Below are 17,033 nucleotides of genomic sequence, written 5' to 3' on the forward strand. Positions count from 1 at the left end.
CTTAATGACTAGAAGTTCTTGATTTTATCCACTTTATGACTTTTTTATTGTTAATTTTTGAGTTAGTTTAAAGAAGTATTTGTCTATTCTGAGGCCATCAAGATGTTCTCCTGGGTTGTCTTCTCTGTCTTGTTTTATTTTTCACCTTTAGATCTGCAATCTATCTGAAATTGATTTTAGTTACGGCAGATATAGGGGTGGAGATATGTTTTTCCCCCATGTAAATATCTCATTGACCCAACTGCCCCATTTCTATTGTTCAGGAGTTGTATGTATCAATGACAATTTTTATCTCATGTCCTTTCTTTTGTCCTTATTGTAGGATTTGAATGTATAAAGGCAGAATTCTACATTTCATTCTAAGAATATAATTTTCTCTTTAAGTCACAGGGAAAGTTAAAGAATGAAAGTGGTCCTGGCGTTGCATTGTATTAATCAGGATACAAGCTCAGTTACAAAACAAAGATCTAAATATAACAATGGGTTAAGCAACACAGAACGTTGTCTCTCATCAATTAATGCAAGAATAGGAGTCCAGGACTATTTCTCCCAAACACACTGCACCACACAGTTTTTTTTTTCTACAATTAGTCTGAGAGGTGGGGTTGATGGCCAGGGGCAGTGAATATGTACCATTCATTTTTAAGAAAACAATTTGTTGACCAAAACGTTATGTGGTAGGAAAAAAAAAAAAAGAAAACAATTTGTATTTTCTAAATATTATTCCTTAATTTGGTAACTAAATGCTAATAGGACTACTTTATATGTAAGGATATTTATATTCAGTCACAAAGTAAATCAAGAAGAGAATTATTTTAGGATCCAGAATACCTTTAGGTTTTAATCTTACATTCATTTATTTTTTTTCCTCTGAATCTGATTAGCTGAAACTTTAATTTTTAAGATAGATATAGTCAAAAAGCAACTTGTTCAACATTCCTTAGGTTTTTTTCTCAAGTGTAAATTTGACAAGTGATTCCTGTCATCAGTGGCCCCCGATTACCCTAAAGATCAATTCCAAACTTCTCAGCCTGGTATGCCGGGCCTTTCATAATTATGCCCCTGTTTACCTGCCCCGTCTCTCCCCTCACCTCCCACTCCAGTTTCCTCACACATACCACATTCCAGCCATCCTGAGCTATTTACAACTCCCCAATGCCATCAGGTACTCCCTCACCTCGGTCTCTGCACACCTACTCTTCTTTCTTTCTATCTACTCCTTGCCTTGCCAGCACCCAGCCATCTTTTATTCATCCATGAGGTCCCAACTAAGACATTACCTCCTCCAGGAAGTCTTTCTTGACATTCCCCAAGACTGAATTGAGTGCTCCTTCACTGCTGTCTTAGCACCCTACCTTTTGCCCATCTCGGCTGTTATCAGTTTATGCTGTTAACTGCCTGTTTGTCTTTAGGTCTCTTAAACAAAACCAAGAGTTCCCAGAATTCCCAAATACAATATAAACAGGGGAAGGCCTGTGTTTTCGCAGCTGTACTCTGGGAGCTTCATCCAATAAATATTTTTTGAATGAATGAATGAATGAATGAATAATGAGTCACTTATTATTTGTGGCTTTCTTATATTTCCTCAGAATTACAACCGACCCCCAGTGATGGCATTAGCCATCCCCATTGCAGTGAAATTCCTCCACAGAGGCAACAAGGAACTGTGCAGGAATATGTCTAACTACCTGTCTCTGGCTGCAATTACCAAGGCAGATCTCCTGGCTGATCACACGGAAGTTATAGTAAAGAGCATACTCCAAGGTATGGTGCCAAAGTTGAGCTTGGGGACATGTTTTAAGAGACATTTAAAAGTATTTTCATGAAGCATTTGTGGTTTGTGGAGAGCAAGACCTAGAGTATTAGAAACAAGTTAATTTCTCTGTTTTGCTGCTAGTTGACTTGTGAACATGCAAAAGGTTACTTAATCTGGCTGTCTGTGTCCCTTCCCAAGGCAGATGAATTACTTAGACTCAGTAAAAGAATTGTAAGCTTTCCTCCAAATCTGTGTTTCTCAGTTTGAAGAACTACATTTTCCATGCTTCTGGTCACCTGTTCAACTACCAACTGTGAAGATCTTATCTGTGTGTACTGAGTGAAACTTGTCACTCAGTGGGATATGAAAAACCTGTCTTCATTTGGTTCCAAAAGCAAGAAATGTCTTTTTATAGATAAAATACATCAGAAAATGTGTAATGACTTCTTAAATGTGAACGTGATTTGGGAATGATAACAAGTATAATTGCTAGCATAAAAAGCCAAGTAGTCCACCTCTGTTAATTGTTATAACATTTGAATGAATGAGAAGCTCAAATTAGTTCACACAAAATATTCTCCTTGTCTTCTTTTATTTTCTTTGGTGTCAGATCAATCAAAAAACATGTTTTTGAATTTGGAGTCAGAGAACAATATATGATATTAATTGATGTGCATCCAAATGTCCCTAGTTCTCATTAATAAAGATGCATGAGGTCCATGAGTATCTCAGCCCACAGTTTACCGCCATTAACCCACCACATGATAAGGTTGATCATCAACCCTCTGTAAAGTGCTCACAGCCCAAATAATTCTTAGGGTCCCCAAGGGTGTCGTATGTGTGCTGTCTTCCCAAGGTATCCAGACCAATCCCCAAGCCCATACTGCTATTCTGTCCATGCTTCCTGGCATAGCATGGTGCGGTGCTGTCCTCTTCCACCATGTGAGCCCAGCAGACCCTAAGGCCACTGCCGTGCAGGTCCCAGGAATGGACTCCACTCCTGGGAACTCCATGCTACCCTGCCAGTGATGGCAGCCTTTATGCTGAACCACCTGAAGCTTCAGGAACTACCAAGTCCTGAGCCCAGTAATTCAATGTGGCAGCCAGTGGCAGGATGAGAAAGAACACTAACCAGCCTTTCTCCTTAGTGTTGCACCTTGGTAGAAAGGCCCCAGAGCAGTGCAAAAGTGAGTTGCCATGTTTGCAGTAAAATAGATGGTTTTTCAGTAGAATAGAATAGAGAACCCAGAAATAAAGCTGCACACCTAGAGCCATCTGATCTTTGACAAATTCAACAAAAATAATCAATGGGGGAAGGACTCCCTGTTCAACAAATGGTGCTAAGATAACTGGCTATCTATATGCAGAGGAATAAAACTGGACAACTATCACCATATACAAAAATTAACTCAAAATGGATTAAAGACTTAAATGCAAGACCTCAAGCTATAAAAAGACAGCAGAAGAAATTATCAACAAAGTAAACAGACAACCTACGGAATGGGAGAAAATTTTTGCAAACTATGCATCTGAGAAAGGTCTAATATCCAGAATCTATACGGAACTTAAGCAATTCAACAAGCAAGAAACAAATAACCCCATTAAAAAGCGCAAATCAAAAAGTTAGAAAGATCTCAATTTAACAACCTATCAGTGTAACTAAGAGAACCAAGAGAACCAAGAGGAAACCAACCCCAAAGCTAGCAGAAGGCAAAAAATAACCAAAATCAGAGCTGAACTGGAGGAGATTAAGACACACAAAAAATGTAAAAGATCAACAAATCCAGGAGCTAGCTAGACTGCTAGCTAGACTAATAAAGAAGGTAATAGAGAAGCTCCAAATAAACATAACCAGAAACAACAAGGGGATATTACTGTTGACCCCACAGAAATACAAACAACCATCAGAAGATATTATGAACACCTCTATACACACAAACTAGAAAATCTAGAGGAAATTAGTAAATTCCTGGGCACATACACCCTTAAGACCTAACCAGTAAGAAATTGAGTCCCTGAACAGACCAATAATGAGCTCTGAAATTGAATCAGTAATAAATAGCCTACCAATCACAATAAGTCCAGGACCAGACAGATTCACAGTTGAATTCTACCAGATGTACAAAGAAGAGCTGGTACCAAAATTGAGGGAGAAAGAATCCTCCCTAACTCATTCTATAAGGCCAGCATCATCCTAATAGCAAAATCTGGTAGAGACACAACATAAAAAGAAAACTTGAAGCCAATATCCTTGAACATTGATGCAAAAATTCTCAATAAAATACTGGCAAAAGAAATCCAGCAGCACATCAAAAAGCTTATCGACCATGATCAAGTAGGCTTTATCCCTGGGATGCAAGGTTGGTTGAACATATGCAAATCCATAAATGTGATTCATCACATAAACAGAACTAAAGACAAAAACCAATAGATGCAGATAAGGCTTTTGATAAAATTCAACACCTCTCTATGTTAAGAACTCCCAATAATCTAGGTATTGAAGAAGGATACCTCAAAATAGTAAGAGCCATCAATAGCAAACCCACAGGCAACATCATACTGAATGGGCAAAAGCTGGAAACATTACCACTGAAAACTGACACAAGACAAGGACGCCCTCTCTCACCACTCCTATTCACCATAGTAATGGAAAAGAGAAAGAAATATAGCACATCCAAATAGGAAGAGAGAAAGTCAAACTATCCCTATTTGCAGATGACATGATCCTATATCTAGAAAATGTCATAGTTTCAGCCCAAAAGCTCCTTAAGCTGATAAACAACTTCAGCAAAGTCTCAGGATACAAAAATCAATGTACAAAAATCACTAGCACTCCCACACACCACCAGTAGCCGAGCTGAGAGCCAAATCAGTAATGCAATCCCATTTACAAGTGCCACACACACACAGATAAAATACCTAGGAATCCAGCTAACCAGGGAGGTGAAAGATCTCTATAAGGAGAACTACAAAACTCTCCTCAAAGAAGTCAGAGATGACAGAAACAAATGGAAAAATATTCTATATTCATGGATAGGAAGAAACAATATCATTAGAATGGCCATGCTGCCCAAAGCAATTTATAGATTCAATACTATTCCTATTAAACTAATAATAACTTTCATCACAGAACTAGAAAAAATATTTTAAAATTCATATGGAATCAAAAAAGAGACTGAATAGCCAAGGCAATCCTAAGCAAAAAGAACAAACCTGGAGGCATCACACTATCTGACTTCAAACTGACTTCAAATAGGGATCCAGTAAGCAAAACAGCATGGTACGGGTACAAACACACACACATAGACCAATAAAACATAATAGAGAACACAGAAGTAAGGCTACACACCTACAACTATCTAATCCCTGAAAAAGCTGACAAAGCAAGCAACGGGGAAAGAACTACCTATTCAATAAATGGTGCTGGGATAACTGCCTAGTCATATGCAGAAGATTAAAACTGGACCCCTTCCTTATACCACATACAAAGATTAACTTAAGATTAAATACTTAAATTTAAAACCCAAAACTACAAAAACGCTGGAAGACAACCTAGGCAACACCATTCTGGACATAGGAATGCGCAAAAATCTCATGAAGAAGATACCAAAAGCAATTGCAACAAAAGCAACTACAACAAAAGCAAAAATTGACAAATAGGATCTAATTAAACTAAAGAGCTTCTGCACAGCAAAAGAAACTATCAATAGAGTGAATAAATAATCTAGAGGATGAAAGGAAATATTTGCAAAGTATGCATCTGACAAAGGTCTAATGTCCAACATCTATAAGAAACTTAAAGAAATTTACAAGAAAAAAAATTACAAAGTGGGCAAAGGACATGAAAAGACACATTTCGAAAGAAGACATACATGCAGTCAACAATCATGAAAAACCTCAACATTACTGATTATTAGTGAATTGCAAATCAAAACCACAATGAGAGACCATCTCACACCAGTGTATTATTAAAAAATAACAGATGTTGGCAAGATTGTGGAGAAAAAGGAATGCTTATACACTGTTGGTGGTGATTGGTCCTCAAAAACCTAAAAACAGAACTACCATTCAATTCAGCAATCCCATTACTGGGTATATACCCAAAGAAATATAAATTGTTCCATCATAAAGACACATGCACACATATGTTCATTGCAGCACTATTCACGATAGCAAAAACATAGAATCAACCTAAAATGACCATCAATCATAGACTGGTTAAAGAAAATGTGATACCTATACACCATGGAAAACTATGCAGTCATTAAAAAAGAACAAGATCATGTCCTTTGCAGGAATGTGGATGGAGCCAGAGGCCATTATCCTTAGCAAGCTAACACAGGAACAGGAAACCAAATACCACATGTTGTCACTTACAAGTGGGAGCTAAATTATGACAATACCTGGAAACATAGAGAGGAACATAGGGTGAAGAGTGAGAGGAGGGAGAGGATCAAGAAAAGTAACTAATGGGTACTGGGCTTAATACCTGGGTAACAAAATAATCTGTACAACAAACCCGCATAACACAAGTTTACCTATATAAAAATACTGCGCACATACCCCTGAACTTAAAGAAAAAAAAGGGGGCAAAGGACCTGAACAGACACTTCTCAAAAGAAGACATAAAAGCAGCCAACAAATATAGGAAAACATGCTCCACATCACTAATCATCAGAGAAATGCAAATCAAAATCACAGTGAGATACCATCTCATACCAGTCAGAATAGCTATTACTAAAAATTCAAAAAAACAATAGATGTTGGCAAGGCTGCGGAGAAAAGAAAATGCTTATGCACTATTTGTGGGAGTGCCCATTAGTTCAGCCACTGTGAAAAGTAGTTTGGTGATTTCTCAAAGAAGTTAAAATAGAACTATTATTTGACCCAGCAATTCCACTACTGGGTATATATACCCAAAGGAAAATAAATCCTTCTACCAAAAAGACACATGCACTCATATCTTCATTGCAACACTATTTACAATAGCAAAGACATGGAATTAACCTAGGTGCCCATCAACAGTGGATTGGATGAAGAAAATGTGGTACGTATACACTAAGGAATACTATGCTATCATAAATAAGAACAAAATCATGTCCTTTGCAGCAACATAGATGCAGCTAGAGGCCATTATCCTAAGTGAATTAATGCAGAAACCAGACACCACATGTTCTCACTTATAAGTGGGAACTAATCATTGGGTACACGTGGACATAAAGATAGGAATGAATGATAGACACTGGGGTACTGAAAGTGGGCTAGGAAGTGGGGAGCAAGGATAAAAAAAACTACTTATGGGGTACTGTGCTCACTACCTGTGTGATGGGTTCAATTGTACCCCAAACCTCAGCATCATGCAATATAGCCTTTAAGAAACCTGCACATGTTTCCTTGACTCTAAAAGTTGAAAAACTAAAATAAAATTGATTATTGTTTTATCTAAAGCTGTCTTTCCTTCCCCTGGGCTCAACTATTCACCCAGGAATTGTGGTTACCAACAAATTAATACTTTAATTCTCAAAATGCCTATTTCCTTCCAAGAACTAAAGTTTTGTTCCTAACTTAAGTTCATCGTACCAGACATTCCTAAGGTGGGTTCTTAGTACCGTTCCAAGACTTCTGACCAGCCACTCCAATGGTCTGCTAGGTATGTCTGAACTCCAGCATGACAGTGCTTCGAAGTTTATCACTCAACCTGTGCTTCCCTCTTGTCATTAATAATACTAGTCAGTATTTTCATTTCCAATTTCTTTTGGCCACAGGATTAAATCACCAATTTCACTTTATATGTAATGTTAAATTTGCTTAAAGCCCAGAAAAGCAATTATGTTTTTTTCAACACCTTGGCTACATTTTTGAAACAGATTTTATAGGAATTTAAAACATTTATGCACACCACACATTTTAAAACCATGATAGTCAGACTTGCAAGTAACAGATTTATGAAAAAAAAAATGAATTAGCCCTTTATTGGTGCCAAGAACTTAGCTCATCTATGGGTTTTTAAAAAATCCTTTTTCGATGACAACGAAATCTTTGAAACATGAAGTACACTTTCTAAATTCACTGCAAGCATTTGAAATAAACAATCTGGTTTATTTGATCTGGCACTATGAAAATTATCATAAAATGAATGGTAATTTGACCTATAAAAGGTTGGGGCTACATATTTCAGGGTTTGGAGTTTCAAGACTGATGTGACTGTAAAACTCCATTATCACTCACATAAGCCCGTCAAACTTTAAGTTGCAAAGCAGAAGAGATCTTGCTGTCTCTGATTAGTAAGTTTTCTGCTCTGCAATTCTTTGTCTTACATCCCCTACCAAACAGCCTGAGGAGTCATCATGGGATTTCTTTTTTCATTACTTATAGTTTTTCTCCTCTTTAGGTCTTCTTTGCCTTACAGTACACTAATGCTTATTTTCCCATATTTCTACTTCTATAAAATATATTGAATGGTCATCCATTCAGTGATGAAGATAATAATTACAATAACATTAATAATAGCTACAATGGCTAAAATTTGCTGCCTGCATTTCTGATGTCAGATGTTGTATTAAGCCATTTATACCCATTATATCATTCAATACCCACAAGAACCTCATAAAAGAAGTCCTATTATTATGCCATTTTACCAGTTAGTAGTATTTTAGGTGACAGAAATCTACAGATGTAAATGACTTGATGATGAGGAAGAGGAGAAGGAGAAGGAAGAGGAGGAGAAAGAGGAGCAACAACAACCTCTCCTTGGCACACATCCCTGAAAAGTCCATGAGTATACCAGACTTCTCAGATGGTTGATTCAGGGTTCAGTGGTATCCCAAAAGTCAATTCTCAGCCCTGCTTCCTCGGGATGGGTTTTACTTTCGTGATTGGTGTAGGCCTCTGCATCTTCCAGCTCACATCATCATGAACACCGATTAAGAAAAAGAAAGTTCACATCCAGTCTCTTTTTTCTCTTTGATCTGACACAGGCCACATGAACATTTCTGAACCAATCCATCATTATTTCCAGGGGATACTGTACTTCAGTTGGTCAGGCTTAGGTCATGAGCCACCCTCAAAGCAGGGAATGGGAGTCGGCTGCAGCAAAGCCACATAGATTGGGAGTAGAGGAGGAGTAGATCCCCAAAAGAAACCCAGGACTGTTGCCAACAGTAGGTGAATGAATAGTGGGGAATGAAAGAATACAAATGTCCACATGCAATTTTGTAAGTGAGCAAGCTGAAGCTTAGAGAAGTTAAAAGCAATATTCAAACCCTGACCATTTCACTGTAAAGGCTACTTTCACGATGTAATCTTAGCACCACCAAATACTGGGTTGCATTTTTATTTTCTTAGCCTTTGTTTCCTCGTATGTACATATAAATGTTGAGACAATGACATGAGATAATGTCAAAACATAGTCGGCTTTCAATAAATATCAGCTAAGGTTATGATGATGATAATCATACTTGCCTTCCTATATTTGAATCCCTTTATTGCCAGGGAACTCACTCACTGTTTCCTGTGACAATCCACTTTATCTCTGGACAAAACTGAGTACTAGATATTTCTTCATTTTGTTGAATTAGAAGTTCTCCCCTTGTGGCCTCCCACTTTTGACTCAGGCCCTTTTCTTGGGCCTAATAAAGCCTCGTTCCTCTTTCACATGACAAACTTTCGAAAACTAGCTCCAATTTTCATATCTCACCACTCCTTCCCTTTGCACTTCCCTCTTTTCCTCCTCAGGCATAACATTCACAGTTTCCATCTCAGTTTGCTCACTCAGCAAATGATGATTTGTTTCTGCATCCATTTGCAAGGTGTACCCAGACCACTGCTCTGCTTGGCTGCCCTCCTCAGCATGTGCTCTGGTTTGCTTGCCTATGAGGACTAAAACGGATTTATCCTCCCTATTGATACTGTATTTTCCTTAAGGTAACCTAAAATCAAATTCACTTCTTTGTCAATCACACAATCACATCTTTGACTTCTCTTGACTTACATTTGAAATCTCATAAATTTTATGAGCAGAGCCACTCTGGTCTTCATTTTAAAACACTGATTAAAAAGTTGACCAGATGGGGCCAGGAGACTCTTGTGCTGTGGCAGGGTGTTTGCCTGTTAGACTTGTTTGCTATTATTTCCTTGATCATATTTTTAACAATTGTGTTATATGCGTCCATTTGCATCCTGTGCCTGATTTCAAACCAAATGCTCTTTTATGCTTATGAGTGAATCATGAGAGACTTTGTCCAATGGGCTATGTGTTTATCCCTGAAGGCAAATATTTCAATAGTTCTAAGTCAATTGTTGCTACCTCTTATTATTAATGGTTATATGTAAGTAATGTTTACTTTTACATTAAATTTAAGTACACATTTATTTTATTCAAATTGTTCAGAGTTATTTTGTCTGTTTTGTATTCTCTGAATTCTCCCAGTAAGTGGTAATTGTAAAAGGTCTTACTTCTTGGAGGAAGGATTAAAGGTATAATTGGAATGTTATCTTGATTCATACTTAAAAGTTAAGGGCATAGAAAACTTGAATATCTCTATACCAAATAAGACAGTTGTGTCAGTATTTTAAAATCGACTCACATGCAAAGGATTAAAAATAAAAAACATACCAATTTAGTTCTACAGGAAAATTATAACAAATATACAAAGAGCAGATCATTACAATCTTGTTTAAACTTTCCCAGATAACCGAAACAGAAAAACATTCTCCACCTTATTCTACAGGGCTAGTATAGCCGTGATATCAATACCAATGCATAATGACCTAGTTGAGTTTCTCCCACGAATGCAGGATGGCTTAATATTCCATATAATTCCACATTACAAAAGACTAAAGAGGAAAAACATCATGTGATTAGTAAAAAGTAACTCATAAAATTCAGTACCAGTTTGTTCATGAAAACAAAATTCAAAAATAGTAATTTTGGAGAAATTTCTTAACATGATTATGAGGAGATATATAGATAGATAATGATAGAGCACTATATATAAATATATATACATAGTGAAACAGTAGAAGCATTCATTTAAAGTCAGGAATGAGATGAGGATACTAATCTATCTACTTCTATTTACTGTGGCACTAGAAGCCCTAGCCTAGACAAGAAAAATAAATGAAAGTTATAACAATCAGAAAGGAAGGGTCAAAACAATAATTATCTCTAGAAAAATGTGATAATTGTCTATAATAGAATATTTAAATATTCTGGCTGGGTGTGGTGGCTTACACCTGCAATCCCAGAACTTTAGGAGGCCAAGGTGAGAGGATCGCTTGAGTTCAGGAGTTCAAGACCAGCCTGGGGAACATAGCAAGACCTCGTTCCTACTAAAAATCAAAGAATTTTTCTGGGCTTGGTGGTGTGCACCTGTAGTCTCAACTACTCTGGAGGCTGGAGTGGGAAAATAGCTTGAGCCCAGGAGGTTGAGGCTACAGCGAGGTGTAATTGTGCCACTGTGCTCCAGCCTGGGTGACAGAACAAGCCCCTGTCTCAATAAAAAAAAAAAAAAAAAGTAAGTATTCTCCAATCAGTTTTAAGACAAAATAAGACAAGTTTCAGTAAAGTGCTGGAAGTGAGATCAATTTAGAGAAATTATTTGTTTTCTTACATACTAGTCATAATAAATTGAAAACATAATATTAAAAATATTAAAGTAGAAAAATATACAATACTTACAGGAAAATGTAGCTTTTGAGAATAAAACTATTTATTACACACACATTTCAAGTGTATTGAAAGCAATTAAATAAGAAAATGGAGAAATGTACCATGTTCACAGATGAGAGAGTTTGATGTGGCAAAGATGTAAATTTTCAATAAATTTAGTGAAATTTTGATAAAATACCAACAGAGGTTTCCATGAAAGATGGCAAGCAGATTTTTAAATTTACAAGATTAAGTGGAACAGATAGCCAAGACAGTTTCACAGAAGGAGAATAAGATGGGAATTGTTGGGGGAGAGGAAGAGGCAGTAATTTCCCTACCAGATATCAATATATTATAAAATCATAATAATCAAGACAGTGTAGCACTAGTGTAAGATAGGTAAATAACCCATGGAATAGAACAGAGAGGCAAGAAACAAATCCATGCATATATGGAAACTGTATATGTGCTAGGGGAATATTGACAGTAGAGAAGGACAGACTATTCAATAAATGGTTTTGAGAAAATTGTCCACATCACAACATGCGTAAATTAATAGCAGATGGAATAAAGACCTAAATACATAAAACAAATCTAAGTCTCTTCTTTAGTAAAATTTTAAAAATCTCTCAGCAAACAAGAAATAAAAGGGAGCATCCTTATTCTGATAAAAGGTATCTATTAATACTAAAATACTAAACTAAAATTACACTTATTAGGGAAATATTAATGTTTCCCCTTGAATTAAAAAATAAGATAAGGATGTCATTTGGTGTATTAGTCCATTTTCATGCTGCTGATAAAGATGTACCTGAGACTGGGCAATTTCCAAAAGAAAGACGTTTGTTGGACTCACAGTTCCATGTGGCTAGGGAGGCCTCACAATCATGGCAGAAGGTGAAAGGCACTTCTTACATGGTGGCAGCAAGAGAGTATGAGGAGGTAGTAAAAGCTGAAACCCCTTATAAAACCATCAAATCTCATGAGACTTATTTACTACCATGAGAATAGTATGGGGGGAACCACCCCCGTGAGTCAAGTGTCTCCCACTGGGTCCCTCCCACAACATGTGGGAATTATGGGAGTACAATTCAAGATGAGATTTGGGTGGGGACACAGCCAAACCATATCACTTGGGCAATGAATTTGTTTTCTGCTTAAATCGTTCCAGGGGTAAAATGTGATGTTTTGTAACATCAGAACCTTTTTAAAAAAGAAAGTTGTTTTCCAGTGCTCCCGAATAAGTCTCCAAACTTGTTCTTTGCCATATGAAAATGGTCTGTAATGTCTTTTCAGTACTGATAAATAAAAGCACAACCAATGCTTAGTGCAGCGCAAGTTAGCGTATCTTTCACTCAAAAAGCTGAAAATATTATTGAAGACCCTATAACTGCAGTGGATTATCTGAGAGTTTATAGGGAAGCCCTTTTAAAATTTTGATTTGAAACTCCATGATGCAATGAACACCATTGCTATTTAATCTAAAAGTGGTAATGTCACTTTTTCCGCATTTCTGAAGCAGTGATCATAATAAAGAAATATGCCTCACCATCAATATGTCTTTTACGTGGTCCTCTGGCACAAGTCACAGAATGACTTCAAATGATTGGAAACTTAAGTAGAAAGTCTTTGGAAAGAAAATGTAACATTATCTCATCAAGAATCCAAATTCCTTTTTTACTTGCTGGCAATAACCTGGAAAATACTGTCTAGTTAATTATGATAAATTCAGCTCATTTTTTTTCTCTGTGTGAGACAAATTTCAAACCACTGCTTGGTGAGCAGTCTCAGAAAAATGGAGATAGAAAATTGTCCCCCCATCTAATATGACAGTTATAATATATATGACATAGGATGTATGAGACTTAAATAGATAAAATATCTATGCTTTGTGCAATTCTGGGCCCATCGTTCATCAATGGTTACCTTGATTTCTACCGTCATCGTTATCATCATCATCATCATCATCATCGTCATCATTCTGGTTGTTTTTGTCATCACCAATTGAGTATTTGCTATGTACCAGGTCCATATTAAAAGACTGGAGGCAGGCTGGGCACTTTGGGAGGCTGAGGTGGGCAGATCACTTTTTGTCAGGAGTTTGAGCCCAGCCTGGCCAACATGGTGAAACACCATCTCTACTAAAAATGCAGAAATTAGCCAGGCGGGGTGGCACGTGCCTGTAGTCCCAGCTACTTGGGAGGCTGAGGCAGAAGAATCACTTGAACCTGGGAGGCAGAGGTTGCAGTGAGCCAAGATCATGCCACTCCACTCCAGCCTGGGAGACAGAGCAAGACTCCGTTTCAAAAAAAAAAAAAGACTGGAAGCAGAACCATATCCCTTCATGGAGTTTTGTAATCTCTAGGTAGATGCTTAACCATTAAAAATTCATGATACAATTATTCTTAAAGGAAGTGGTTTTTAAGTTCACCATAAAACAAGTTGTTGAGAAAGAATTTATTAATCAAATATTCTAGGAAACAAGCTACTGAGCAATCTTATTAAGAATATTCAACCTGAATATTTATACCCATAGAAAACTATTAAATGTAGATATAAAAAGACAATGCACATATGGATCAAGGAACAGAGATGTCTTAAAACAGAAAAAGACTTCTAAATTGTTAACCAAATCTTGGATCTGATCTAAGTCAGAGTTTGCACCTTCTTGACTTCGCCAGTAGATGCTGCTGTGAAGTAGAACAAGGCCTGCATAGATTTGGACATTTGTGTGCTGAACTCTGAAAATGACTTACCCACAATGGAAAGTAATCCTTACATTCATTTATTTGTTTGTATTTTTGTTTGCTTGCTTATTTATGTTTCAATCCACTGAAAACAACTTGGAAAAACATTTTTTAAGATAACTATCTTATTTTCAATATAACTTTATGGTTTAGAAAGCACTTTTTTGAAATTATCTGCTACTAACCTTTCAACAGGTAGGCAAGTCTTGTTATCCCTAATTTCCTGACTAATTTGAGACTCATTGAGATTACTTGACAGGCCTGATTTCTTATAGTTATTAAGTTAGTAGGTCATAGTGCCAGGATTTGAATACTGGATTTCTGACCCCAAGCCCAGCAAACTTGTCTTCTACACTCCAGATTTATAAAACTTGATGCAAGGATCAACGATACAAGTGTTCATGTTCACTGAATCCAAGAATACATCAATGAACATATACAATTACTTTAACCAAGACTTTAACCTTAGGAGTACATTTCTTAAGTGGCTGAAAGACAATTCTGGAAACATTTGGCCTTAGTAAAACTCAGGGAAGAGATTTCTAATCTAAGATTTGATAAGAAATGAAATAAAAATCAATTATAATTTCTCATTTGTTTGCAAATCTAATTCTTCATTAAAGTGAAGTCAATCAAATAATTGTAAATAGAAAGCTCTACAATTCTACAATATGTACTTGGTAGTAGAATGTTCTGAATATATTTTAAAGGTGTTAATACTTATAAGCCAATTTATATTGTAATAGACAAGGAAAACATATCAACTGTGTTTAGTTCATATATTATCTCTGCCAAAAAATTAGCTCTACCGGACATACTTACATACATACTCGAGTGAAAAACTGTTCCAGTTTGCCTGGGACTGAGGGCTTCCCAGGACATGGAACTTTCAGTGCTAAAGGTGGGACTGTCTTAGGGAAAACAGGACAGTTGCTCACTCTACACACACAAATAATGTTATTTTATATATATATATGTAAATATATATAATATATATTTATTACACACACATCTTTCCTCCTAATAGTCTGAGTCATCTTGCACAATTATTTTGCTATGCTGTAATATGGTGATGCCTCAGTATTTGGTGAATGAAAATGTATGACAATGTGCTCACATAAGCCAGCATGCTGATACTTCTCTTTAGATATTTTATCTCAGTTTTACACGTTTCTTATTTCCTCCTTTTGCTGACACCTATATATTCTCAAACTCATTAAATGTTATTGCTTAGTTGTTGTTGTTGTTTTTTAAGTCAGATATCCAACTTCCCGAGAATTTGTAAAATGTATTTTCCAAGTTTAGGTTATGGGTGTTTTAGAGAGAATAAAGTGTGTAGTTGTATTTTATTTTATTTTATTTTGTTATTTTAATTTTATTTTATTTTATTTTTGGAGATGGAGTCTCACTCTGTTACCAGGCTGGAGTGCAGTAGTGTGATCTCGGCTCACTGCAGTCTCCGCCTCCCGGGTTCAAGAGTAGCTGGGATTACAGGCGCGTGCCACCACACCAAGCTAATTTATTTATTTATTTATTTTGAGACAGAGTCTCACTCTGTTGCCAGGCTGGAGTGCGGTAGTGCAATCTGGCTCACTGCAACCTCCACCTTCCAGGTTCAAGTGATTCTCCTGCCTCAGCCTCCCGAGTAGCTGGGACTACAGGTGTGTGCCACCATGCCCGGCTCATTTTTTGTATTTTTAGTAGAGATGGGGTTTCACCATGTGGGCCAGGATGGTCTCAATCTGCTGACCTCATGATCTGCCTGGCTCAGCCTCCCAAAGTGCTGGTATTACAGGTGTGAGCCACCTGCCTGGCTGTAGTTTTTTAAATTAAAATAAAAACTACTGGATCAAAATTAGATTGAATGATCAACCAACTAAAAGATTAAACACGACAAAAGTATATTTTTCTCTCACATAAAAGAAATCTTTCCTCCTAATAGTTTGAGTCATCTTGCACAATTATTTTACTATGCTGTAATACGGTGATGCCTCAGTATTTGGTGAATGAAATTTCACCTTCAACCTGGAAGGTGGGGGTTGCAGTGAGCCCAGGCAGCCCAGGGCTGGCTAGATGGCTTCACAATGATCAGAAACCCATGTTTCTTCTGTATTGTTGCATGGAGTCTCATGGTCTAAGATGGTTGCTGAAATTCAGCCCATTACCATATTCCAGACAGAAAGAGGAGAAGAATCACATGTAATGTTTCAGCATTGGTCAGAACATAGTTATATGGCTGCATCAAGCTGCAGGCAACATTGAAAAATATAGAATTTACTCTGAGTGGTCACATGTGCCACTAAAGCTAGGATTCTGTCATTTACAGAAAGAGAGAAAATGAATATTTGGGAACAATTAGAAGTCCATAGAACTCCTAGCTAGAGTTACTGCTCTAGCAGATGAAATTTCTATTTTTTAACCCAAGAATTATTTTATTTTCTTCTATTTGTTTGTTCTTTGCCATAAACATGTAATTACTTTTAAAAATTAAAAGTTTTCTTACATTCTGTCAGCATATGAGTTTGCATTTATCTTGGCCTGCAACATCTGGCATGACTTAAACATGTATAATTCGTGTTGCAGCGTGTAAAGGAATTTAAATCATGCCTAATTTTCTGCAGAAGTTTTGGGTCTAGTTTTTCTTCTTCCAGCTGGGAGTTCAAGTCATATAGACAATGGCTAGATAGGGACTTTGCATGTGCCCAGTGTGCCTAGAGCCTTGACTTACGTGATCTCCAAGAGTCTGAGACTGGCCTATCAGCCCCTAACTACAAGTGATTTTCTTAGAGACTTAGCCTCTTTTGTGGGTTTCACAAATGGGATGAAGCTATACTTATATGATGAACATACTCAAAAATTATTAGATTCATGGAATTTTATT

The 17,033-nt window shown here is 36.8% G+C and overlaps 1 protein-coding gene across 5 annotated transcripts in view; it reads left to right on the forward strand.

Annotated features, from left to right (window-relative positions):
- The window catches only part of VEPH1 (ventricular zone expressed PH domain containing 1), a 232,380-nt gene that overhangs the window by 42,324 nt on the left and 173,023 nt on the right, over positions 1–17,033 (forward strand). For 3 of the 5 annotated variants that reach the window (XM_023223372.2, XM_023223373.2, XM_023223371.1), the window contains exon 4: positions 1,590–1,764. In XM_023223372.2, coding sequence (XP_023079140.1) covers positions 1,590–1,764 — 175 coding nt within the window. Of the gene's footprint in view, positions 1–1,589; positions 2,331–17,033 lie in introns of those variants that run through there. The other 2 variants (XM_023223376.1, XM_023223374.1) reach the window with 2 other exon arrangements.

This window comes from Piliocolobus tephrosceles, chromosome 2 (genome assembly GCF_002776525.5).
Source record: "Piliocolobus tephrosceles isolate RC106 chromosome 2, ASM277652v3, whole genome shotgun sequence".
NCBI lineage: Eukaryota > Metazoa > Chordata > Mammalia > Primates > Cercopithecidae > Piliocolobus > Piliocolobus tephrosceles.